The sequence below is a fragment of the Pinus tabuliformis genome, chromosome 1_2, assembly GCF_031772625.1.
Source record: "Pinus tabuliformis cultivar Carrire ecotype Pingquan chromosome 1_2, CPIR1, whole genome shotgun sequence".
Classification (NCBI taxonomy): Eukaryota; Viridiplantae; Streptophyta; class Pinopsida; order Pinales; family Pinaceae; genus Pinus; species Pinus tabuliformis.
This window is the reverse complement of record NC_142298.1, coordinates 288,866,066-288,893,954: the sequence shown is the minus strand read 5'-3', so window position 1 is coordinate 288,893,954 and position 27,889 is coordinate 288,866,066. Positions and strand designations below refer to the sequence as shown.

The 27,889-nt window shown below is 36.8% G+C and overlaps 1 protein-coding gene across 1 annotated transcript in view; it reads left to right on the top strand.

Annotated features, from left to right (window-relative positions):
* Positions 1-11,075, top strand: part of LOC149205472 (serine/threonine-protein kinase D6PK-like) — a 34,468-nt gene extending 23,393 nt beyond the window's left edge. The window contains exon 3 of the mRNA XM_089395077.1: positions 9,828-11,075. Within this exon, the coding sequence (XP_089251203.1) occupies positions 9,828-10,713 (886 nt within the window). The 3' untranslated portion in view covers positions 10,714-11,075. The remainder of the gene's footprint in view (positions 1-9,827) is intronic.
* The last annotated feature ends 16,814 nt before the right edge of the window (positions 11,076-27,889 follow it).

Here is a 27,889-nt window from a genome sequence, read left to right as displayed (position 1 = left end):
TATGTCCTTCCATGTTGATGGTTTGCTAGATTGATGGTGTCCAGTTTGGGACAAGTTTGGTGGCAGCTTAAGAGCAGATTGGAGGGCTGCTAGAAGGTGTCTATTGAGCCCTAAGTTCAGTCCTTGTGAGGAGAGGTAGAATTATTGGAGCTGAACTTTGAAGGACTAAAGGGCAGCCAAGAGGGCTAGTGAATCAGCCCTAGTTCACAGGTGTTGGAGAGCTCTCTGGGAAGCAAGATGGCATTCCAAGGGTTGAGATTAGACCATTGTTTAGAGGGAGCATCGAACTTCGCTCCATGGAAAGGGAGGATCATGGGGTTGGAGAGTTTGTTAAGAACACTATACCACAACCACAAGATCCCCAACAATTGACCCAACATACTAAGAATGATATCAAGGCAAGGAGGATTATTCTAGAGGGGGCCAGAGATCATATAGTTCCTCATATCCATGAGAAGAAGACAACTTTTGAGATGTTCAAAACTATTTTAGAACTATATTAGAGTTCCCTTGATACTAGGAAGCTTGCTCTTAAGGAGACTGTGGAGTATCTGGATGAGCAAGGATGATCCCATTGTCACATATTTGTCAAGATTCACTCATGTACGAGATGAAATGGGTGGTGTGGGCATGGTTGTATCTGATCATGACCTTGTGAGTTTGACCTTATTGGGACTTCACAAGTCTTGGTATGGTTTCCAAGATGCTGTCAGTGGTAGAGAGAATTTTCCCAATTGGGAAAGGTTTTGCACTGATTGTGTTCAGGAAGAGATCCAGAGAGGGAGTAGAGATGGTAGATCAGTTACGGCAGTGGACGAGGAGAACCTTGCGCTGGCAGGCAAGGCCAAAGGCAAGAAGGGCCAAGGAGAGGCCAAGTTCAGTCGAGAGGGCAAGAAGAAGGATCTAAGCAAGCTCAAGTGCTTCCATTGCCATGAGTTTGGAGTCTGGACACAATGCCGGTATCTGTCCGAAGCAGGAGGAGTCTAGTAAGGATCATGTAGCTGAATCAGTGGAGGTAGATGCATTTTCTGCCATTTCGAGAAAGATTTCTCATTGATTGCTTGCATGGAAAGCTCAACAGATAGCAATATATGGCATATTGATTCAGGAACATCCTTCCAAATGAACGGGAATAAGAAGAGTTTCAACTGCCTGAAGGAGAAGGACATGCAGTTTTAGATTGAGCTAGGAGATAATGGCAAGTATGAGACCAAGGGAGTTGGTACTGTCAGCTTTGAGAGGGAGTCTGGGTACTCTCTCCATCTTAGAGATGTTCTCTATGTTCCAAGGTTGAAGAAGTACCTGTTTTCAATAGTAACCCTCGAGGACAAGGGATATAAGGTCGTCTTCAACAGAGGTAAGGCATACCTGAAGCACTTAACTTCTGGTTCAGTGAAGCAGATAGGTGTGAGGATGAAGAACCTTTACAAGTTGTAGGTGGAGACTTCTGTAGCCTTGAGCAGCAAGGCTACAGGTGCATGGGGCGCTTGCATCATGGGGTGCTGAAGATTCTTCAACAAATATCCACAGGATTACTAACATGCAACTTTGATAAGAATGGAGTGTGCAAGGGATGCACGCTTGGCAAGTATGCCGAGACTTCTTTTCAAGGATGAGACAATAGGGCCAAAGGTATGTGGCTGGTGCATTCAAATGTGTGTGGACCCTTCTCTTCTCCATCTCTTTTGAGACACATGTATTATGTTACTTTCATTGATGATTATTTTTGGAAAACTTGGATTTATTTTATGAAAAAGAAAGATGAGGTCTTAACCAAGTTTATGGAGTTTAAGGCCTAGGTAGAAAACTAGACCAAGAAGAAGATCAAGGCAGTGAGGAGTGATAATGAGAAGTTGTATATTTTGCTTGGCGGTACTTGTTGATGGTCAATGCAGGTACATAATGAAGGAAGCAAAATGAGAAGGATGACTAATCAAAGCTGATCTCATGTCATAAAGGGCATGATGAATGGAGGGATCTGTAAAGACCTGAGGAAACTGATGCTATCAAAGTTTATTGAAGAAAAAATGGTAACTTGGTAATCAAGTTGGATCCTTGGGCACTCTGATGCATAAAGGTAGACTCATATGGAAATGGACCATGAGGATGTTGAAGAAGATTGTCATGGTGAGGTAAGTTTGATGTTAATATATATTATTGGTTATCTAGTTGACATATTATTTTTCTACCTGGAAAGATGTTGCAAGGGTACACGATGACAATTGAGACAAGTTCAATTGTGTGGATATTGAGGAAAAGCTCAACTTTTGGTACCTGACATCCATGAAGATCAAGATGTGCTCATCTCGGATGAAAGGTAGCAGTGTGAGAAGATAACTTGAAGGTCTAGAAGGAAGATCACTTTCGTGAGGAAGCCATAAAGTTTGGAAGGTTCAATAGAATGCCTTCATTGATAAAGTCGAAATGAAAGTGATGTGTAAGATGGATGACCTGGAACCTGTCATGAGAAGATAGCTCCGTGAAAGGAAGCATGTTCAATATAGTGAGGTGCAGAGGAAAGAGGGAGCCATGCAAGCTTTATAGAACTGATCGTTGGTGCTTTTATGCAAGACAAGGAAGAGAACTTGTAGCTGTGAAGTCGAGAATCTCCTCTAGGTTTTAGAGGGAGAAAAAGGAACCTCCTTGAATAGGAGTAGGATCTATTCTCCGATTAAAAGGAGAATAGGGATGTCCTCCTTGATTGAGAGGGAGTATGGTTGGACACTGGTTCTACCTTTGTCATGTACTAGAATAGGACTAACAACCATAAGTCTAGTGCATGCATCATAGATAGGGAGAATGATGACTTGTTTGGTTCTCCTTTTGTCAGGTACTATGATGGATTAGGATAGATGCCCTAAGTCAAGTAGATGGACATGGATAAAGAGAATGTTGGATTGGATAAACATCTTGGACAAACATTCTTAGAGTCATGTAATGTGATGGATTAGGATGAAGATCCTAAGTCACATGGACTTGGATAAGAATGGTCCGGTGGTAGGATTACTTCGGGTATCCTAGGTGGAGTATGTACCATGATGAGGCAATATGGTGTCCTATGGAATGCCTACCCGCATTGTGGTTTGATTTTGTGAGAGATAGAGTGTACCTGTTGAGGCCTTGGGTAATGTGACAATGTTGGCTATGATGAGTGATGCTTATCAATCTGGATCTTTCTTATGTGAATATTTCAACTTGAGATAGACCATTGAGTCATTATGAAGACCTCCCTTGTTAAGAGGGAGTGTTGGAAAATGTAACTAGTGTTGGTCTTCAAACGAAAGGAAAAAGTTATTATTTAATTTATTCTTATTTCTTTTTGATTTAGCATGTTCTTCATGCTTTTTGAGTCAATAAGAGTAAGGAATTTGCAAAAGACTCATGTCAAATTTTGTCATTTGTAAAAGAAATGAAAGGAATTTCATTTTTTGTAAAATTGCTAGTCATTCCTCCAAGTCAACCGTCCCTTTGATATGTCGGCCTGTGTGGTTATTAACTCCCTCCTGGATGTATATATAAAGGATACTATTCAACCTCATGAAGAATAAGAAAGAAAGTATGCAAGAAAGATAAAATTTTGTAATCCAACAGGAGAAGGAACACCAAAGATAGAAGAAGTCTACAACACTTGAAGAAACCGAAGTCTGTGACTAAGCCGAATTCTAGTCTGTAGCTATCTATCTGCAACAAAAGCCAAATATTTGTGATAACAAATCAAGGATTTGTTGTAGTAGTAGAAGGTTAGTAATTGAAGGATAAGAGTCTGTAATTAAAAACGAAGTCCTGTAGCCGAAGATCTAAAGTCTGTAATTGAAAGCGAAGTCCTGTAATTGGAAAGCAATGTCTTGCGGTGAGATTCGAAGATCTAAATTTGTAATTGGAAAGCAAAGTCTACAATAGGACATAAATTTGAAAGCTGGTTTTGACTCTGACTAGGCCAAGATTCAACTTTAAACTTTGATTTGGAGAGGAGGGTTGACTTGGAGGAAGTCATTGGTTTTGGGTTAGATATCTCATTTTGAATAAATTCAATAAGAAGAGAATCATTCGATTTCCCCCATTGAGGGGTTTTGCCTTGGCTTGAAAGCCTAAATCTCTATGTCTTACTTTTTTGTGATCTTGGAAGAATAGTTTGTGTAATTGCTTGATGAAGAAGAATCTATAAATAACTAAAAAGGAGAAGATTAAATATCACAAGTAATTGCCAAGTAAGAAAATGTAATTGCAATTGATTTTCTAACACATTCATTGTGATTAGTCAGACCATGCCCTGTCCCTTGAAAGCTTCATCTTGGCAATCTCGTCCCCGAATAGATTGAAGGATCTTGGGAGGCTTCTCATGAGAACTCATGGTTTTATCGGAGCCTTGCTTTCTGTAGGGGTGATCACCAGTGTTTGGGCATTGTAGCTCGCGTCTGCACCTATGCCATTCCACATGGTTAGTGTCTATAGAGTCTGTAGGTGACCTTGGCCTTGGTGCAATATTACTCATGATAACTCTCACAACATAATAGTCTCTTGTGACAACATTCACCATCCCAATGCAAAATGGTCTAGATGGTTAACCTAGGCTCAAATTATAGAGCAGGACTAGAGGATGCCATGTCATGTGGAAGTTTTCCAATCAGCTTCTAGTGAAATGTTATGACTTGGTCAAACTTGGTCAACAATAAAAGGATTATTCCAGTTGGATTTTCAGGTGGAGTGTTGGGCAGTTTCTTTCATGCATTACATGAAAAGTGATCAGCGCAATGACGAAGAAAAGCTATGTGACAAAATCCCGAGATCATGCAAGATGTTGGAGATTATTCATAAACCAAGCTTTTGGAACTTTGTATTAGTTTCTACAAGTGAAAAATGTCAAATTTTCCCTCTTGTGTGGGAGCGTTTTTTAAGCACTTGGAGTGTTGAGGTAGAGATATCCGCCTTTTTTCTGGAAGGGAGTCCGCTCCCAAAAAACACTCTTAGAAGGTGTTTAGGAAGTGTGCTCCTTGGGCCGCTTTTTGAATGCTCCCTTTGGGAACACGCTTTGGGGGTGAAGTGTTGGATTGAGTTTTGAGTTTGTCATCTTGGTAATTGATGGTTATATTGAATTCTTAGTTGTCATTCTCCTTTATCATACTTTTTCTATCTTTTTATTTAAAACATTACCACTAGTTGTTTCAAGATGTTTGAGAGTGGTTCTAACTTCCTGCCTCTTTGGACTTCATATGGAGAAACTAGAATTTCATATCCCATTCAAAGTTCAATAGACTTAACGGATTAAAGTTTCAAAAGATTATTAATCAAAGCTACAATATATTTTAAAAGTTATGTACATTATGAAGTCTTTCATATGTTATGAATCTAAGTTGCATGAAATGTGGAAATGTCTAAGTTTTCGAAATTGGTGCAACTGGAAACATGACCCCCTAAAAATTGAAAAATCAAGCAAAACACACACACGTGTGCATGTGTGATAAAGAGAGAGAATTACTCATTACATATCAATGATATCATTAATCATAGCAATCCTCATCCTCATCAACAAAAATAGAACAAGATGCTTGTTCAACAGAAGAGGCATCTCTACTAGTACTTCCACTTGCATCACCACTAATATCAAGAATAGCAAGAAAGAGCTCTAAGTTTGAACGTCCTACTTCCACATCCCAATCTTTATGAGATCTTCACCCCTGCGAGACACAGGCGTAGGTTTGAATGCACATATATAAGATCCTCAATGTTCGTGGTCCCAACTTGTTGCACTTCATAGAGTGAATGAAACTATAGGTGCTCCAACTATGTTTTGCTGATAAAGAGCTTGCCACTTGTGATAGAATATGAGTGGCAAGGCTTTGCAAATAAACACCATTTTCCCCATGTCAAGTCCACAACTTAACTAGTTTCATGGTCCTCTCGTCGAAATTTGATATGTCTGTAAAATCCTCTAATCTACCAGCAAAACAAGCAAATTCCTACCTTAAACTAGTGTAAAAAATGCTGGAAACAACCTCTAAAAGGCTTTCTTCACTCCATTGGCCACCTCCTTTCCCTTATGTGGAGCCCTCCTCTTCTCATTGCTTTGAGCAATGAAATCTTCATCATAAAATTTTGGATTTAGAGTATGTACCAAAGCGTGTGATCTTTGAATCTTCTTGTCACCCTCCATCTTCCTGTCACTCGTCTCACCATACTTCCCTTCTTTGAATCTGCTTGTCTCCACTCAGCCCAAGTTGCATCCACCACCATACTCATTAGTGTAGTTTTGACTTCAACAAGGTGGCGCAACATGATGAAGTTTGAGGCATACCTTGTCTCAACAACTTTGAGCAGCTCCAGTTTGGATTATTCTCGATATATTCCTTGAGATTAGTGGTGGTTGGTGATGAATGTTATAACCTCCGTAGCTTGCCTGCGACCTCCTTAATCCTTTCTGTTTTTGTCTCAATCTTCTACAATTAGATTTAGAGTATGGACAATGCAAGGAGTCCGAAATATATGATTGTGTCTACTTTCAACAACTAAGCCTGTAGCTCTGCAAACAGGTGTATTATCTATATGATAACTTGCACCACATTTTTTGGCCCTACTTGTTCAATTGCAACAATTAAAATTTTGGCAATGAACGTACTATCCTTTACCTCACCTAAACAATCTTCTGCTTTTATGAACATGGCTCCTTTAGGTGATGATGAAACGACATTAATCAATGGCCTACGTCTTGTATCAGTCTAGCCATATGAGATAATGGAAACCCATTTGCTGCCTCATGAGTCATAAGCTACGGATTGGTCTTAAAACATCATCAAGAAAGTTGCCTCCCTTTCTTGAGCAAAATTGTTTTGATTTTTTTTCATATTTTGGCCCCTTGAAACCTTGAGGGGTTGTGTTAATCGGTCTCTCCAAATCCTGCCAATATGTGGACCGAACTACATTAAGAGGGATGCCACAAGCAAAGATGGCCCTTGCCACTCTTGACTCAGCTTTTTCTCGCACTTGATTGTGAAGCATTTTCAACAATCTACTCTCTTTAGCTGGATTTGATGGCTTGGAGATCTCTTCTTCTAATGCTAGCACCTTCCTCATTCTTGCTTCCTGAACAATCCTTGGCTCATTGCTAGCACCCAAGCGAGGATTTTTAGTGCCACACATACCGATTTTGCTTCTTTGATCCTTCAGCCTTTGGGCATCATCTTTCTCTCTTTTGAATATAGTCCTCACCTCCGGATTTCTGGTATGTGCCCAAACATCAAGACCATTTATCTCTTCATGCAAAATGTGAGCCTTCACTTTTGTGGAAGAGCCCTTGAATGTCATATCAATATTGCATAAATTCCACCTCCATTCTCATGTACCCCCAGCATCAATTTGCTTGGCTTTGGTGACATACTTCCAAATAGGATAGTAGTCTTGCTGCCTTGTTGCTTGAGTAGATCTGGGGGTGCTAGAAACACCACTTTGAGAAAGCCATGAATGCTGCAAAAGCAGAAAATAAGTCACTCACCAAAACAAGTTCTGGCCACAGCCTTCTTCTTGCTGCCCACACCCTTTTTCTTGGTGGAAATGTGCCAAAGCTTGCTCCCAATTCTCCAAAAGTTAAAACACAACTAAAATGCTTTCTGTTGCTGTAGGAAGCTCCTCTTGCTGAAGAAAGTGTGAGAAATGAGTTATTGAAGTGCTTTTTATAGAAGGTTTTCTAGAGAATTCTAATTTTATTTTTTCTAGAGAATTTTAATTCTGATTTTTTTTTATTTTAAAATGAAATTAGCTTAGAAGTGAAATAAAGTTGATGAAAAATTTTAAATTAAGTGTTTTTGGGCCATAGGAGGGACCTATGCCCTTCTTGGCCACTTGAGTGGGCTGGAACAAGTGAGTTAACTCACCAAAATGCCATGGAATTTGGCCAAAATGGCTCTGAAACACCGCCAGCCATACCATACGGTGTTTCCAAATCGTGAAATGCAATAAGGTACGACCAGCGGCATTTCGGGGCTGTTCTGGCATTTCAGAGCATTTTAGGCACTTGTATGCTACCCAGGGAGGCATTTCCTGCAATGTAGTTTTGAGTATGTGTAAGGCTCCCAAGACTTGAAATAAGCAGTGGAGTTTGCCACTAATCCCAGAGTTTGTGCATAGAAATATAAATGCCTCTTTTCCAAGCGACCATGATGGGCGCATAGGGTGATGAGTACTGATGCAGTGTTCAGCTTCTGTAGGAAGCTGATGAGACCATATTCATATGGGAAAGTCAAGCAATGTGACATATGGAGTCCTTATGCTTGAGTCTGCAGAATATTGTTGCTCAGATGCCTCCACTAGTGAAGGTATTTGAATAGAAAATATATGTGCACTATGGAAGTCCTTTGATAGGAACATGAATAAGGAGACTCTGAAGATTTGAAATAAGCAGTGGAGTGTGCTGCTAATCCCATAGTCTGTGCATACCTTGAACCCCCATACACTGGAGTACACAAATACTGGAAAGTAAAACCAAAAAAACTGTGGATATTAACCAAGAGTATGAAAAAGTATTTCTTAAAAGTTTTGGTGTGGAAAAATATGAGAAGGTAGGCCAACGCAGGCCACAAATAAACATAGGAAAATTAGGAAATACAATCTAGAATCGATCTTATATTCACTTTTAAATTTAATTTTAGATTTAAATGTTCTTTAACTCAGGTATAAAAACAAAATGGATTATATACATGTCATAGATCCGAATAATAACTTGATGTGCATTATCTGATATTTATAAATCCTGTATCAGCATTCTATCCTATTCTCTTACAAAAATGTCTGGCCGTGGCATTCTTTTAAGGAAACCAACTCTGTGCAAAGATACATTGACAGGAATAAGTGAGATGCATTAACATAGATAATGTCAATGGTACTATATTGTGCATGGATGTGATTGACACTCTTAAGGGGACTATTTTCCCTATGCAGTCCATCTGTATAAGGGCACTACAAAAGTACTCTAGAGATAACCTCGATGTGGCAAAAACATTGAAGGGTTTTGGCTGCAATGCAAAATTTCTTCTGAAGCATTGAATTATGCACTTACAACCTTGTTTACATGTGATCTGCGATGAAAAAGCTAAGAAAGACCTCCTGAACAAAACTCATAAGAAATTAGTTGGACTGATCCCAACTTGCTCAACAAAATAAAAGGCTTAATATTGTTTTAACTTAAATGTATTAATTTTAGAAGTATGAATATTCAAAAGTTGAGTTTAACTTTTTTCAATACCTTGTGGCCAAGAAAAATTTGAGTTTACCATTTTTTTGGTACCCTCATGGTTGATGGTTTGTCTGATTCCCCCAATTTTGTGTAGTTTTAACGTTCCAGTATATGGGGGTTCTAGGTATGCTGGTATTTGTGTATCTTTTTGAAAAGCTTGTATAGCTTATGATTGGTCTATGGATTAAGTTGATGAACAAATCATTCTTTGGGTGTTTCTGTGAAGGCTTTTCTCAGTGTAACAAAGTGCATTTGGATTTGCCATGACTGCCATGTGCATGGCATTATCTTTATTTGATGTCACTTGTTCCCACTTACTGAAGTCGAAAACCCTTACTTCAATTAAGATGTACTTTAATTGGTACTAATGTACTTCCAACTAAATGCCTGGTGGCAAGTTGTGCAAAAAATCAACACCCATCCTTTTTTCACAGATGCCTCTACATAAGGATCACTGTAACTGGATTGGAGAAGTGCTTCCAGTGATGTTTTACCAGTAACATGCATGCGATGGATGAGCATCATATTAGTGTGAAATTATTTAGACTGTGCTTGACATCTGAATAGTCTATTTTGCTGGTTAACTATTGTTATTTTTTTGCAGGTTTTATGTAGCAGAGGTTCTTCTAGCTTTGGAATACCTACATATGCTGGGAGTCGTGTACAGAGACCTCAAACCTGAAAATGTTCTTGTAAGGGAGGATGGGCATATCATGCTTTCAGATTTTGATCTCTCTCTTAGATGTGTTGTTAGTCCAACTTTGGTTAAATCAACATCTGTTGATGTTGACATGTCAAAGAAACTTCCAGCATACTGTGTCCAACCTGCTTGTATTGAACCCTCATGTGTCCAACCAGTATGTGTTCAGCCTTCTTGTGTACAACCAACTTGTTTTGTACCTCGTTTCTTCCCGAACAAATCAAAGAAAGAACGGAAACCAAAAAATGAAGTTGGTAATCAAGTGACCCCTCTTCCAGAGCTTATCGCAGAGCCTACTAGTGCCCGTTCCATGTCATTTGTGGGAACCCATGAGTATCTGGCTCCTGAGATTATTAAAGGAGAGGGTCATGGAAGTGCAGTGGATTGGTGGACATTTGGAATATTTCTATATGAACTTCTGTTTGGAAAGACACCTTTTAAGGGTTCAGGCAATCGTGCTACACTGTTCAACGTAGTAGGACAACCTCTCAGATTTCCAGAATCACCCACAGTAAGTTTTGCAGCAAGGGATTTGATCAGGGGTTTACTTGTGAAAGAGCCACAACATCGATTAGCATACAAGCGCGGTGCCACTGAAATCAAACAACACCCTTTCTTTGAGGGTGTGAACTGGGCCCTTATACGGTGTGCTACTCCTCCTGAAATCCCAAAGCCTATTGACATTGATTTGTTGGGAAAGAGAGTACCAGTGGCTTCATCAAGTGAAAAGAAAATTGCTGATGTTGATTCAAAATCTGGTGGTAATTATTTGGATTTTGATTTCTTTTAAGTATGATGAAAATATCCAATGCTTATGTCATCGAATATGTTGAAACAGTCAACTTTTTAATCCATGTAAACGCTTCTTTTTCTGAGGAATTGCATAATTCTTCGCTGGGAAGGTCTGCAGAATGCAATTGACCTGTATTTTGAGAAGCAGGCACTTCAAGTTGATTCTTTTCATTCAGACGATGAAATTGGCATGTTTGAAATTGTATTATAGTGTTTTTATGGGAATAAGGATTGCTTCAAGCCATACTTTTCAGTAGCAGCAGGTTCTTTCTTTCAGATCGACATGGACAGAGAAATGTTGTTAAAACCTATTCATTTTCTTGAGATTATATGCTAAGTCAATTCTTGCATTAGGTAGAATCGATGATTTGAAATATACACTAGAAGTTGTAACAAGGAAATGTGTCTAGGAGCTTATTTTACACCAGTAACTTAGTTATTTGAGGATCTTGGTAATTTGGAAGAGATTTCCAGGATGAACTTTGTCAATGTAACTAATTTGAATTCACTATTATATATCTTTTATAAATATGTTTAAGTTCTACTCCTGTATGATGCATGTCTAAGCTACTTTTTTCAGGAAGGGGTGATATAGAGAAACCATCTCAACTATCTACTAGAATTCTGATTATCTTGGATATGCTATACTGTGTTCTTTCTCAGGTATTATCTTGGTATTTGTATTCTGGTTCTCGTTTGACATTACTGACTAACGTGCTAACATGTTCTGTAGTTCATTTATTGGCCTTTTATTCGATTTCAGTTTTATGTGTTTCTAGTAAATTCTATCTCTGATTGTTTTCTTCATCAGTAGTAAAATCAGTATGTATATTAATAGTGTACCCTTGATAAGTAGCCCAGCAAAGCAACGCGATTGATATGATTGCTCAAATTTCATTTTATTTAATGGTAGCATCATAGGGATCTATATGGGTGGTTTTAATTTTTTCTGGAACAATGTAGTCCTTCACTTGACTGTATATTAGGTGTTCCAGGTGAGGATGCTGGTGCCTTTCTAACCCCCCGCAGATTTCGCCTCTCTTCACTGGTTTTCCAAATGGCTGCTGGTAGTAACTGCTAGTGGAAATATTGGCTGGTAACCCCAAGGACTCAATGAGATTTGATCCCAAGACCTGTGTGAATTTTCTCACAAGAGCATCTACCAATTGAGCCAACCCTTGGGGGCTGCTATATGGTTGGTTTTATTATTCATACTTTTCAGAGGGACACTTAAAGTTATTTCAAGAATTTAAGCTATTAGGAGTTCATCCACCAATCGCTTAAATTCTCAAAATAGAGTCATTTGATTGAAGTGCACTGACCTCTAGGGAATTTTACCTTTTCTACGTACTCCATGACTGACCTCTAGGGAATTTTACCTTTGCTACTTGCTCCATGACTGATGTGGATTTGCTACTATTAATGGTATTGGGGGAACAGCAGCCTAACATTAATGGTTTATTGTTGAAAGCCACAATGTTGATATGTCACTGTGTCTGACTAGTAATGTGATCTATACCCATGTTATGTTATTTTTTTGATCTTTGCACTTTGCTGCCAAGCTGAAACCTCATCATGTATGTTTGGGTTCCTAATTTCATACCATAAAATGGTTACAGTTCATATGGCTGAATGTGTTGTTGATCTGGGATCTTTTACTTCATTGATATAATCAGAATTGCATGTAAAAAGAGCATGAAAACCACATGTGGATACACTTCAAAGAAGAGGAAAATCAAAGGCAAACATAAAGACAAGGAGCACACACAACTTGATAGTGGAGTTCGTCCAATGTGGACTACGTCTCAGGGGCCTGCTCAAAGTGGGAGGCCTCTTGCATTAATCTCAGCGAAAATCAAAATGCATACATGGCAAAATTACACCTTATACCTCCAATTCTGGGGATGGCCTAAAAATGCACTGCTCGGATGAAGAAACAGACTGCATGGTTGAATTCCCGGCGAAAAATCGTGAAATTTGACTATAAGCTCAGCCAAATTATGTCACTGTGACCTTTGGGGCTTTGGGGAATCCAAAGATTCCCTGGAAGATTCCTTATAAGAATATTCTAGGAGTATTTCGGGAATATGCCACAAAATATTTTGCTGCCTCGTACTGTGTGTTGTAGGGTTCTTTTGGATCTGGAACTGCACGTGCCAGTTTCCAACTTTCCTTCTTCTGCTCGTCTGCCCGGCCACCCCACAACGCTATATGAATGAAGGTTTATATATAGTATTTCTCGACGGAGTTTACAAAGGGCAAGTTGCCTTGTTGGTTATCGGCCCTGTGTTAAAACGTTATATTGCTGAGGGTCACAGACTCTCCACTGTATATGTTATTTTTATAATATAGACAAACCCTGACAGGTTTGTTCGTTTGCTGACCGTTGATATTTGGTGTGGCGACAATTTACGGCTGTTAAACCGTTGCCGCCCACTACCAAAATAACCGACCTCCACTGTTACGACACTTGTCAGCTAGTTCGACTGCTAGATTTGCTGGAAACCACCAAATAAAACTGTGCCAGTTACCTGCCAAATTGTCCGCTAAAGTTGGCCTAATTCAGGGTTGACTGGCCAATCACGAGGTGCCACGTGGTGCCCTGTGATTGGGCCTTATTTGACCAATCCGAGCCTGCCATGTGTCGGCTCTGGATTGGCCAGGAATATCCCCCAGATTTTGCCACGTCTTCATCTGTACGGTTGACGCCAACATCTGTACTGTTGATGTTCGCTGCCACGTGGTAGTCTATGGGTCATACCTACAAAATTTTTTGTTGTTTGTCAAAAACTTCAGCGGGCCATAAATTTCGCATATGGTGTCGGATTGAGGTGCTGTTCATGCTGTTGCATTCAGAACGACGAGATCTTTGATTTGAGATATGTTTCGTTGAGTTTCAAGGAGTTCGAAAATTTGGCCTTTTATGATCCTCTTGGATCAGTTGTCTTGGGCTGTGAGAGGTAACAAAACAAATTGTCCATGAATTTTAACTTTGATTATATTACGCACAGAGGGGAATGGAAGAATATATGAAGCCTTTAGTTGGCTTGGATTGTAACAAGCACAAAATAATATGTGAAAACACATATTGATATTAATAGAGAGGCTAGCACACCCCACCCATAATAAAGACATCCCTCCCCCTATAACTGCTGGCTTGATCCATTATTGGAGAAAGGGATAATTAGAGTTGCATGTTACAAATATGGAAGATTACCCAACTTGTGCATCGGATAAAGTCCTTGAAGTTGCATGCTATAACATTGAACGGTATCCAGAGTTACACCAGTGTAGTTTTAGAAAGGTAAATGATTTTTTTGGTATTGGATCTATGCATGCATAATAAACCCCTTATATGCATATTACAGGCCCAACAGGGACTCTATATAGATTAATGTAAGCTATCCCATGTCTTCTATCTAATCAAGCCCTATTCAGATGGATCCATGTCGAATGGACTTATTTTCATTCTAACAAGTATGCTGTGATCTTTTTTGATGGATGCTCCCTTAGAACATGAGCACATGCATGTGGACTTGTGAAAGCAAGCCTTGGGCTAAGCTGCCACAACTTGGGGTACCATTCTGCCAAATTCATCCAGGACTTGCACCTGGGCCCAACTGCTGTTGCAAATTCTGGTGTCCAACAAATATGAGCAGATACACAAGTGTGCCCTAGGTGACTCTTGAACCCTGGTGGGAGATTTAACAATGCCCTGATTTTACCAATCTGTTAAACTACCATTGACAATTGCTGTAAACATTTTCGTCTGTTGGGAACTCAACTGTAGTTTTTTTATTTTGAGGAAAAACCTGTGAACAGATTTGAAACCAACGTTTCGGACTAGCTTAGTGAGTCCATCATCGGGGCAATGAGATTTTTTTTTGAAACCAACGTTTCAACTGTAGTTACCTACATCCACCTTTAAAGCAAACACATCTTTTTACATTGAATGTCTTATAAGTACTTCAATTTTTTTCATGCATAAAATTGCAATGATGGGAAGTGTTAGAAAACATAACCATGCCGGCAATAGCGATAACCATGTTATAGAGCCACATATTACCACAATCATGTATTTTAGGTAGACTAGATAATATGAATGGGTTAAAAGTCTCCATCATACACTGGTTGACTTTGATGTTGAAGAATTTAAAGAAGGATTTCCTTCTGCCATAGGTGTGAAAGAACAAGATAAACTGGTATCTTAATAATGGCCAATTACAACACCTTTCTCAACTTATAGTGAAGTCATATTGGCGCACACGTTTGGCAAGTCGGGGATCTTTGCTTTTTATAGTCTAGTGTCTCGTTCATCAGGATGGAGAAATATAGGAGGATTGTTAAATGGGAGAGCACAACTTTTCAACCAATAATTACAAATATTGATTTAATGTTAAAACATGAGTTGGCTGAATGTCTTTGAGGTGTCGATTATACTTACTTGAACATTCAATGTTATAAATGTTGACAACAAATCAACTAACAAACAACATTCAGACATTGTTTTTCCAATTTGGTGTTTGGATATGTTGGTTTAATGGTGCGTCCTCAACACACCTCTAACAAATTAGCATGGATCTCCTGACTTATTTTTACATTTGGCTGCCCGAAATCTCGATTAAACAATGTTCAAGGGACTTGCCATCGACATGTTTTGCTTGTGTAGTTGACACGTGGGAGGTACCATGCCAACAAGCGTGTACATGGCACTTACCTTGTGGTATTCTACATGTCGATGTTTTGTTGGATGTGGCACTTGACAAGTGGCAATATCCATAATAATCTGAGACACCTTGGGTAATTGACGTTTGGTCTATGTTTTCGCTGTACTTGATGTTGGCCTATATATATAGAACATATTGGGATAACATTTAATAATTGACATTGTGAGTTTTTTAACAAAAAAATATTGCAACGAGCACTTCTCTATAGTCTTGTTGGCTGGTCATAGTATATATTAACGATGGTTAAGTGCACGACAAAAGTAATATATTAAGAATAAATTAGCACCAAACTCTAGTAATCAACAATTGCTTATATACGATTCCATTGATCGATAAATTCTTGCAAAACTCAACCATTTTGCTTACCTCATCAATTTTTTCTAGGTTATGATAGGCAATAAAGGAATTAGTTGTTAGATCAAGTCATAGTATCTTCATTGCACCAATCATTTTAATCCATAAGGAGGATAATTTGTCATGGTTGTACATTTATAGAGAACATAACAACATTAATTTCAAGGACAAGTTCAATATTTTAGCCGTTAATGATTTATCTAGTGGATAATCTCAAGACAACATTGTGGACTCATGAAATTCATTATGAGTTCATGGCCATGCCCTTTTGGTCAACAAATGTGCCCCCAACATTTGATAGCCATATATACCATATTTTAAATATCTTTCTCATGAAAATGTGTCTTCTTTGATGACATCCCCATCTAAAAGTGGGACAACCATCTCCAATATGTCATGATAGTGCCATGAATCTTAGGAGGCATTGGATCATTTACAAATGAGTCCACATATGCTTTCATTAGAGAGGAGGTAGATTACCTTCTCCATGCCATATTAAGTGAAGGATTATGGGCAACTCTCAAATACTAGTTGTCATAGGAGTGGAGCATACTAAGAAACAATAAGTGTCTCAGGCACTAATGCTATCAAACTATCATATTGATGATCCTATTGTATTGACTTTTCCTTGGTTTATAGGCTTAGTTGGTATCCTTTTGACCATAGTAGCATTGTTAAACTTTGGCATTTATTTTGGCTAAAAATTCTTTTTGACTTTTGTGATAAAGAATCTCCCAAACTATAATAGAGAAAAACTATATATGATATTAAATGTAGGACACTAAGTCATTTCATTATTTGAGAATCATATCATGCTTTAAATCTAGTTGTACCATAAGATTATTGATCATCATAATATTTTTTGGATATAACTTCTTGTACAATGTTTCCAAGAACATTGTCTATTCTTTATTGCACCAAGAGGTGCTCTACATACCGGTATGGAGGAGATGTTGTAGTGACACATTACATCAGATATTGTAGTGAAGTGATAGATCAAATAATAATAATAATAATAATAATAAAACACAATGCTGACTCAATTAAAAACAAATAAAAAGATAATAACAAGAATAAGTTGATTCAATTCAATTTGTTATATTGTAAATTTATTTATTAATAAAATTACAAACAATTTCTTCAAGAAAAAAACCATTATACGCATATCACATTAAAATAAATTTAAATAGTGGTAATTCATATTCATAACCATCCATGTTTAAATTTAATTAATAAATATGTAATTAGAAATAAGAGTAATTTTTATATATAGTGATGTGAAATATATAGAAAGTATAAACAATATCTATAAATTAAGATTCATTTTACTATATAAATTAAAATAATAATGATTCATTGGTAACCATGAAATTTAATACTTAAGTAAACTTTTTTTCATATATATATAACATTAAAAGATTAAATTAAAAAAATTATAAAACACATCAAATAAAAATGCTAAGCGCATTTGTATGTAACTATGTATATTATAAGGTTTTAATAATATATATATATAGCCTAAATCCATTTTAAGTTGCCAAATGTTGAGAGGAATCAAATCTCTCAAGGTGCAAAATTTTCCTTATATGTTGCATTCAAAAAGAGGTTTGCATCTTGAGAGATTTAATCTCTCTTGACGCTTGGTAGATCCAGAGTTAATATGGATCTATGAGGGTTGGAAAACAATTGAGTAAATTGTGATTCTTTATGAAAAAATCTAAGCTCAATGTGACATGAAGTCTTGTTTATGATATCGAGTTAATGTGGATCTATGCTAGTTGGAAAACAATTGAGTCAATTGAGATTCTTTATGAGAAATCTAAGCTCAACGTGACATGAAGCCTTGTTTATGATATGATTACACTTGCTTCTAGTGAACAAAAATTTCAACCAACTAAGAGATTGTAATTTATGATGGTGAAATTGAGAGATGGAGAAATAACAATACATATGAATTTAGAGACTAAACATTAATCTACAAAAAAGTTTTATCTTTTTTGGGCATTTGCAAAAACATATCTTATTATTGAATTTGACAAATATATGATTTTTCTTTTAGGATCCTCCCTAGAATTTTGATAATGAAATTGTTTAATTTTAAAGGCAAGCTTTCCTCAATTTTCCATGAGCTTCAATCACTAGACTCTAATATGTAAATTGAGGTCAATTACACGAAGAGAAACATGTTAAGTGGACACTAGCTACAAAGGCACAAGGCTTTCTCAAGTACATATTAACATGGAAAATGATGATAATAAATCTTTATTGCCAATGAAAAATGTAATTTATAAACTAGAAATTTAAATTTCATTAATTTAGAAAATTCGATGTACAAATGTCATGTTTAGGATGTCCTTTACAAGAGAAGTGAGGTCATTTTAAATTGAAAAATGTCTTTGTTTCATGTACTTGACACCTTACATGTCCCTAGATGACAATTTTTTCATGTAAACAAAATAATATATAAATGAGTATTTTTATTTTCATAAAATCATAATTTTGTAATGAAAGATCATTAAATTGTGGTCTTAGCATATTTAGATATTTTGTTGTATCATTTTACATGGTCAATTATGTCGACAAATCCACATTAAAGTGTTAGTATTAACAAGGGCCTAATTACCTCATGAAGGTAGCTTAGGCTATAAGTTATGAATTCATTGTTTATATATGAATAGAGATTTCTCATCTATTGTAATAATTCTATCTAAATGTGAGTTACAAAATTTAGTTAGATATGTTAAATGTTAAGCAATCTACTAGATGTTAAACATGATGTAAAGGACAACATGCCAATATAGCATAAACATTCAACTAAAGAAAAATGTGATACTAAGGGATGAAACTATAACACTTAAATATTTACAATGATTTCCAATGTATTATGATAACCATGATTTTCAAAGTATTAGAGTGATTTTCTCATTAACCAGTTCCCAAATTTGTGCCTTGAAATGTAAGACACTTAAGAATTTAACGAGGGCTTAGACAATTTATCCCTAAATTTGTAGGTAGAGTCTATTTCAAGTAAGAAAATATCATCTTAATATTTCAAGGGTAAAACTCATTGTAGAATGCATCCATGAACATTGTCCATGTTTTAATAAGATAATGTTAGTCTATGTTTTGTATATTGGAAAACTCCCATTGCAATACTGTTGTTGGCATTAATTTTATATTTATGAAGCTAATCTTTTCTTCACCATAGAAACATTTCACCTATAAATATGCCTTGACCTTCTATAGCTAGTTTTCTATGCATTTTACATAAATAATCCTCCCCTTGTATTGAGGAACATATGAGTAGACTTGGATCTTGAATGGGTAAAGTTCACCAAAAAAGACATTGAAGTTGGAGACAAGTATTAATCTATGTTGAATATAAGTGAATTATGGCCATCCATTAATTGGATACTACATTAGGCATGAGTGAAGGTGAAGTTGAGGATTTGAAAGAAAAAAATTGTGCTTCTTGTACCTTGTTTTCATCAGGATAGGTATTCAATATAGTATATGGTTAGTGTTGCTTTGAATCTCTTATTTAAACTCTATTACCATTGATATAGGTCATGTTTTTATTTGATTGAGCTCTATTACCACCAACATAAGTCCTATCTCTCTTTGATTTAATATTTATTACCACCAATTAAGAAAATAAAACCAACATAAAGTACAAATTACAAAAAAACATATCACTCACAAGTTCAGAGTTTATAACCAATGTTGAGCTGATAGTCATGTGGAACTTTTTGAAGAATGATCACATCATGCATCACCTCTTTGCACTAGTTTTGTTTCATCTCATAAATCCATTAAGATTGATTACCATATGATTGAATTTGCACATGAACAAAAAAAATATAACACCCATTTTAAACCTCAAGTTTTGTAATTGTATATAAGACTTCTAATGTTGGAAATGGCTAGTGTGGATATCTTGACAGACTTTATGTGATGTAATATGCATTTATTTAATATATTTCCAAAGTTGAAGAATAAACAACCAACATAGATCTTGATACCTAAGAGAAAGCTATGAGGGGGAATGGGAAGTTTTGTATTTTCACTAAATTGAATGTCTAAATTAAAAATTTGGTAGTTGAACTATCCAACTTCCAACAACTATGGAAAGGAATGGGGACTAGTATTGAATTGGTCTAGAGGTATGGACTATGTACCCATTTTGGAGACTTTTGATTTGATCATGCATCCCAAGACAAGGATCTCGTATACTTATGTAGGAGATTGTGGTTGGACAAGGAAGGGAATGAGGAGAGGAGTGTGCGTGGTCGTAGATGGAGGGAAATGGATTGATGTTACAATGTTGTGTGTGTTGTGAACACATAAATAGAAAGTACATTTGGAATGGAGATAACCCATGAGTAGAGAAACACAACCACACGTGGGTACTAAGATAATGACACTAAGCAGGAGGTAACAAAAATCCTTTTGGGTCATAGAAACCTATGTGGAGTTGCAAATTACATGATTTGTTAAGGAAGTCGATGTTGAGGTCTCTATCTTGAGCTAGAGGGCCAAGATAATTTTGAGTAATTTGTTTGAACCAAGCACGAAAAGCACCAAGAAATAGAAGTGTTGAGGAATTTCTGGATCATGGAAGATTCATTTTTGCGTTGTGTAGGCCCATTGTGGCAACACTATGAGTTGTTAACAAACCCTGACCCAATGGTTTAAAGGAAACATACTAATTTATGTGTACGAGGAAGAGTTGCATTCATATTCTCTAACCTGTAATTAAGTATGTTTACCTTGAGTGAGTCTTCCTCTTAAGGCATTGAATCTAGCACTTGGGCGACCAATTGCAAAAAAATAGCAATGTAGTTGAACCTACAGTTGGGTAGAGAGTGGCACTCTATTCTTTAGTTTCTAGCAAAGCTTAAGTGACATAGATAAGTGGATCTATTTCTCTGTTAATAAAATGAATTTTCTATTCAATGTTTCATAACTGCTATGCTAGGTCATTGAGTATGTTATAATGATGAGATTGATCAATGTTTAGTTGTTCTTGGTTACTAGTTGTTATTTATCATATGAATGAATTTTGAATATAGAGGTATGTTACTTATAATAGATGTGAGATGTATGTTTTTGTGAAGTAAAATGTGTGCATTGAGATGAGCCTTTAGGATTTTCATTTATTTTGTTAGTGTGCCTGCCTTTACTAGGTTGGTTGTGGGATGGAACAATTGTGATATATCTCGGTTTGATGATGAGAAGAATTGGCGGTCTCCTTGATTATATTGATATTTGGTGATTTCCTTAACTAATAATTACTTCCAATGATTCTTAACCAATTAATCTTATACCACATTTATCATTAAGTAATTATACAAGAAAAACCATCAACTGTAAACATTAATTATATTGAGAAAATGAAGAGACAACCAAACATAAGAAGCAAAAAATTTACCCTGGGAAAACCCCAAACCAGGGTAAAAACCCAACAACCTTTTCTTAGAGAAATTTGTCCATTCAACGAGAGATGCAATTTGAAATTTTCTAGTCAAATTAAATAAAATTGACCAGTGATAAAATAGAGATAAAATCACCCTCCTGAAATTTCATCCTCCTACCTCAGATAATTCATCCTCCTTTCATGCCTTAGAAATTTCCTCAGATTCGTTCTCTTACTTTATCTCAGATTGGCTTCAAATTCTGCCTTGAAAGATGCCTTATGTGATTCAAAAATATTGCTTGAAAGGAGAGGACAAATGTCTTATTTATAATGAATGGATGAGGCCAAATAGGTGTGTCTTTTGGGATGAGCCAACCTAAACTTGTGGAGGAGCCAACCTAAACTTGTGGAGGAGCCAACCTTACATTTGGAGGATAAAATTCAATATTTGAAATTTCAAAATTCCCTCTTTTTGAAGACGACATGAAGAACATGTCTTAGATATATTTGGAGGGATAAAATATCAATTATGAAGGCCAACCATAGCTACAAAAATCAACACTCCCTCTTAGCTAGGGATGTATTCATAATGACTATCTAGATGTTCTCTTGTTGAAATGATTTCTCTAGGAAAAGGCCGAATGAGCTAGATATGTCATTATTTTCATAAAGCCTTATGAATCTTCTTACTTAGTGGAACTTGGAGATAATAAGAGCTATCCTGTAAGAGGAATTGGATCAACCTCTATAGAGCTGAAAAATGGAAGCAACATTCATCTCAACAACATCCTGTTTGTTCCAAAAGAAATTACTGTCTATTTCAAGTTTAGAAAATTAGGGTGATATAGTAGCTTTCATTGATAGAAGAGTTGTAGTATGGAGTAAGAAATAAAGCACAGAGAATGCTAGAGTAATTGGTTTTCATGAAGGAAGACTTTACAGATTGATATCTCCTCTTGCACAAGCTTTGGTCCACATTGAAATCAACCTATGTGAACTCTGGCATTGAATATTTGGCCATATTCATTTCAAAATCATTCCAACTCTAAGTTATATAGTAGAAGGAATCCTTGAATTGAAAGAAGATAATGAAGGAGTATGCAAAGGATGTGCATTGCGTAAGAATACCAAGAGACCATTTGGAAGCAGTTCTTCACGGTCAAAAGAAATCTTAGATCTTATTCATTTCGATGTCTGTGGTCCTAAGACTCCTAAATCACTTGGAGGTCATCTATATTATGTCACAGTTATAGATGATCATTCAAGGAAAAATTGGGTTTACTTGATGAAATCCAAGGACGAAATATTTACAAAAATTCAAGAATTCAAAGTTGAAGTTGAGAACCTTACATAAAGGAAAATCAAGAAACTAAGGTCCGGTAATGGAGGAGAGTATATATCCAAGGCAATTATAGCTTTCTGTAAGGAGTCTGGGATTAAGAGGGAGTTGATAGTCCCATACAATCACGAACAAAATGGAGTTGCAAAACGAAAGAATTGATCCATTGAGGAAAGTGTAAAAGCAATATTGCATGATCAATATCTACTAAAAATTCTGTGGGGAGAAGCCACTAAGGCAACTATATATATTCAAAATCGAAGTCCCAACAGGTCACTAGATAACAGAACTCTAGATCATTGGGAAGAAACTCACTGCAGATCATCTCTGAATATTTGGTTGTCCTGTATATATTCATATACCGAAGGAAAAAAGAAAGAATCTAGATCCATCAGGAATGAGATGAACCTTTGTTGGATACAGCAACTCCTCTAAGGCCTATAAAATCTACATAAAAGGACACCGTATATAAGTAATTAGACATGTCACATTTGATGAAAGTATATAAGTTTGGAGAAGAAGTTGATAAGGAAGAAGAAGAATATCACCATGAAGGTGAAGGTTCCAGTGAACTTATTCAAAATGTGGTCATCCCCAAACCAAGAAAGATACCTAATTGGTTGAAGTCAACACTACTTGATGTAGAAGGTCATGGAGCAACTTAGGGCACATTCAAGTAAAGCAAGAAGCCCAAACGTAATTTGGGTATGCAACCTACATGAAAAAACTAATAGAAGCAGAACCATCGAGTTTTGAAGAAGTTGTCAATCATCAAGAATGGAAGGATGCCATGAATGAAGAATATCAATCTATAATGAAGAATGGAGTTTGGGAGATCCTGCCTAGGCCAAATGACAAATCCGTGGTAACTTCCAAATGTATCTATAAAATCAAACATGCAATAGATGGAAGTATTGACAAGTATAAGGAAATATTTGTGGTTAGGGGTTTCTCTCAACTTGAAGGCATCGAATATGAAGAGACATTTGATCCAAAAACAAGGTATACAACTATACATTCGTTGGTATCTTTGGAAGCATCGATGGGATGGAACATCCATGAAATGGATGTCAAGACTATATTTCTGAATGGAACAGTTGATGAAGAAGTCTATATAGAACAACCCTTGGGATTTGAAGTTAAATACAGAAAGGCACATGTTTGTACATTGAAGAAGGCATTATATGGCCTCAAACAAGAACCAAGGGCATGGTATTCTAGAATGGATGCATACCTTCAGAGATTAGGCTTCACAAAGAGTTATCTTGACCCGAACCTTTATATTAAGGTTGTGAAGTGTGAATCGGTAATCATTCTTATGTATGTACATGATATTCTCTTGACATGTGTAGAAGGTAAAATTGAAGAATGTAAGAAGAAATTAGAAACAAAATTTGACATGAAGGATCTAGATGTGATGCATTACTATTTGGGACTAGAAGTCTAGCAAGGACCTGATGAGATTTATCTGAGTCAAGGGAAGTATGCGATCAAGATGTTGAAGAGGTTTGACATGATGGATTGCAAACCAATGAAAAATCTGATGATCACAAACTCGAAAGGGCTAAGGAGTTTCAAATCGACCCCGATAGATCTTTCCGAGTATAGACAACTGATTGGCTCACTAATGTACTTGGTGAATACTCAATCAGACATATGATATGAAACAAATGTTCTCAGTCAAATCCAAGTGGAGCTGAAGCATGATCATTGGATAGCAACAAAACATATTTTGAGATATCTGTGAGGACCATCCACTACTTCATGAAGTACGATAGAAGGAATGATGTCCACCTAATTGGATATACATATTCCAACTGGGGAGGCAGTGAGGAATATGGAAGGAGAACTATAGAAGGGTGTTTCAGTTTGGGATACTCCATGGTCTCATGGATGGGAATAAATCAAGATACAATTTCTTTGAGTAGTGTCGAGGCTGAGTATATTGGAGCCTGTGAAGTAAGAAAAGAAGCAGTCTGGTTAAGGAAGCTGCTATTCGACCTATTTGTAGGACCTATGGACCCTACAATGATACAATGTGATAACACCAGTTGTATATGATTGTCTAAAGACCCATTATTTCATGGAAAGACAAAGCATATCAACTACAAGTATCACTATATTCGGAAGCTAGCAAAAGATGGTGTATTGCAACTACAATATATATCTAGTGATGAGTAGGTAGCTGACATATTGAAAAAATGTCTTCCTAATAAGAAGCTTGTGTATTTGAGAGACAAACTTGGTTTGGTCGATATATACTCCATAGTTGAGAGGGAGATAGAGGCACATCATTCTTATCTTCACTTGGGAAGCCAAAATGGAGGATTGGGTAAGCATCTGACATCCGATACTCTCTGAGGATGTGGTAGGGCATCCGAGATGAGAGTAGTCGTGGACCAATATTCTTTGAGGACTAACTATCCAAGATAAGAATAGTCCAAACAAGGTCATACGTTGTGAACACCCGGGTGGAGCATGTACCTTGAGAGTCAATGATGATGGTGTCTATAAATCATTGGTCTCGCCAACATTGTGCTCTGATCTTGTGGAGAGATATAGCCGTTAGTCAAGGCCTTGCTATGTGACAATATTGGTTGGTATGGTTCTAAACATATGGGTTACCAATCCGAATCTTCTTATGATATCTCTTTAGATTAAGAATGCCTATGTAACATTTATGAATACCCCCCTAGTTAAGAGGGAGTGTTGAAAACTATGTTACTAGTTTCGGTCTTCATAAAGATGAAATGTACTTTTGATTCTTGTAAAGTATAAAATAAAAGAAAGTTATTATTATTATTTTTGGAGCATGAGTTTCATGCTAATGGTCTTTTATTTATAGGCCAAGCACCCATTGAGTGCTTCTAGGGTTTGTCCTAGGTTAAGAAGTGAAAAGGGTCATTGTCATAAGTTGAAGACCCCATCAGGCACATTGTAACTTGCAATGAAAAATATTTTTGTCTTAAAAAGTCTAGATACCCTTCAAGACCAAGTCGACCCAGCAGTTGGAAAGTTAGCCTGAAAGGAAGAGTCACGTCCACCTTGAAGATCCTATATATAGGAGGGAAATCGTCCTCCTTGAGATACATTCACTCATCTCTCATTCTAGCGAAGAAGAAGGGAGAAGAAGGAAGCGAAGAAGGAAGAGGACGAAGATATTTTTTTGGGCTATTTCTCTCTCATACATGCTAAGGAGAACTAGGGTTTTTGCAACAGATCTAGGGTTTCTATATACAAGTTTGATCTTGGAGAAAAGAAGGAAATTAGGTCAAGCAAAGGTCACCAAGGATCATCCTCAAGCTCTATAAGTGAGGGAAAGAAAAGCGAAGGTCAAAGGAAGGCTCATAAGGTAGATCAAATCTCACACGTGTGGCAACAACAACTGCTAGGGGGGCCAAAATTTCATATTTGTAGTGGAGGCCAAAATTCTAGAGTTGGAGGTCGAAGAAGTGCTACTGGAAGAGATTTGATTGGGTTTGACTGGATCAAGCTTAGCACATCATCCAGAGAGGGTAGTCTTGGTCTTGGAGGGTTCCAAATTCAGTATTAAGTTCTTGGAATTCATTAATTGAAAAATCTATAAGGAAGAGAAGAGATTTGTGGGTTTTCTTCTCAAGTGGAGAGGTTTTGGCCTTGGCTTGCAACCTATATTCCGTGTTCTTTTTCTTCTTTTTTCGGTAACTGTCTGATGATACACACATATGATAATAAGTAACAAAGCTAATAAGTCAAAAGACATCACAAGTAGTTATCAAGTAAAGAGAAATCACTATAATCATTACCCTATAGATTTCTCAACACGGAGCACTTTGGGATTTGATGTTCTCTCTAACATTTTCCCTAGCCACATTTTGTGGCCCTTGGTCAATACTTTGACTTGTCTATATTATGACTTAGGGAGAATGTCTTCCCCTTGATGAAACAACATAAACACTCCATCTAACCAAGGAAAACATTCTCAACCACTCCAACTTTTCCCTGAAGTATTCAATATTCTCAACCTTTTCCTTGAATTATACAAACTTCTTAAGATTGTACTTGAAGTATACAAAATTATCAAGCTTGTACCTAAAGTATACAAATTTGTCAAGCTTGTCCCTGAAGTGTACAAACTTATCCCTAGGACGAAGGCTTTGTGAGAATGTCATCAACCTGCTCGATTATAGAATTGCATTGGAGCCTCACTTCTCCCTTCTGTACCATGCATTGATACTTGATCTCAATGTGCTTCTACTTGTCATCATGGTTGTCTCTTGCATATGATCAAACAATCCTACGAGTAGTTACTAAAGCCACACTACTTCACAACTTGCCAAACTAGCTGTAATGTACTCGACCTTTGTAGTCATGAGTGAGACACATGTCTGTTTCCTTCCCAAGAAAAATCCGAACTAGATCATCATCTTGATGTTCTTTTCTTGTCTTCAACACTCTCTACACAATATGAATCTACATATCCTTCTAGCTGTTGCCTTCACCAGAACCATCACCATAATTGCTTGACAATGAAGTAAATTTTGCTGTATCAATTTGGCTACTACCTCTACCACTTAACTTCTTCAAATTAGTTACCATGGAAGTGTCCATGAACTGGCTATCCATCATCCCAAATATATGAATGATTGTGATAATAGTTACATTATAGAATTTTTAAGGTAAAAAATGGGCCTCAAAACAAAAATGTACAACAAAAATCAACTTTATAAGAACCTGTTGATGATGCTGGACCTGCCAAGATTCAAGGGGTATTCCCGATATGTGGTTCCTATTAGACCTCACACCATTTGGGATAGCAGCCCCATCTGGAATATGGCATGGTTATCGATTATCTTAAAGATATGCTTTGTCTCTAACTATTAGCAAGAGGGAGGAGTGAAAATGCGCCTTCGAAAATCAATGGGGTGTGCTTAGTGAGTGTTCGATCATGTGTGTACCAAAGTTATTTGACCGTGGAGGGGAGGAAAAGTGAGCCTCTAAGAGAGAGGTAGTAGTACCACCCTAGTAGAGACAATAATAAACAAGAAGGATCTGTATAACATCAAGAGGAATAGTCCACAAAGATGCGACAATCATTGCAACCAATGTAACAAAGAAGATCTGTCTAATATCCAACGAAATATTCCACGAGGATACGACAATGATAATAGAAATTATAGCACATTCTCAATATGAAAAGTACCAAAATAACCGAAAGAGTTCAACTACTTTAGCACAAATGAAAGCAAACAATGAATAACAAACATTCATAGAATAGTCTTACAAATATCCATAATCCATGCATGAAGAACGTGCTGGAACATAGGGCTTCTTATATTAATTAAAATTTCTAAGACAC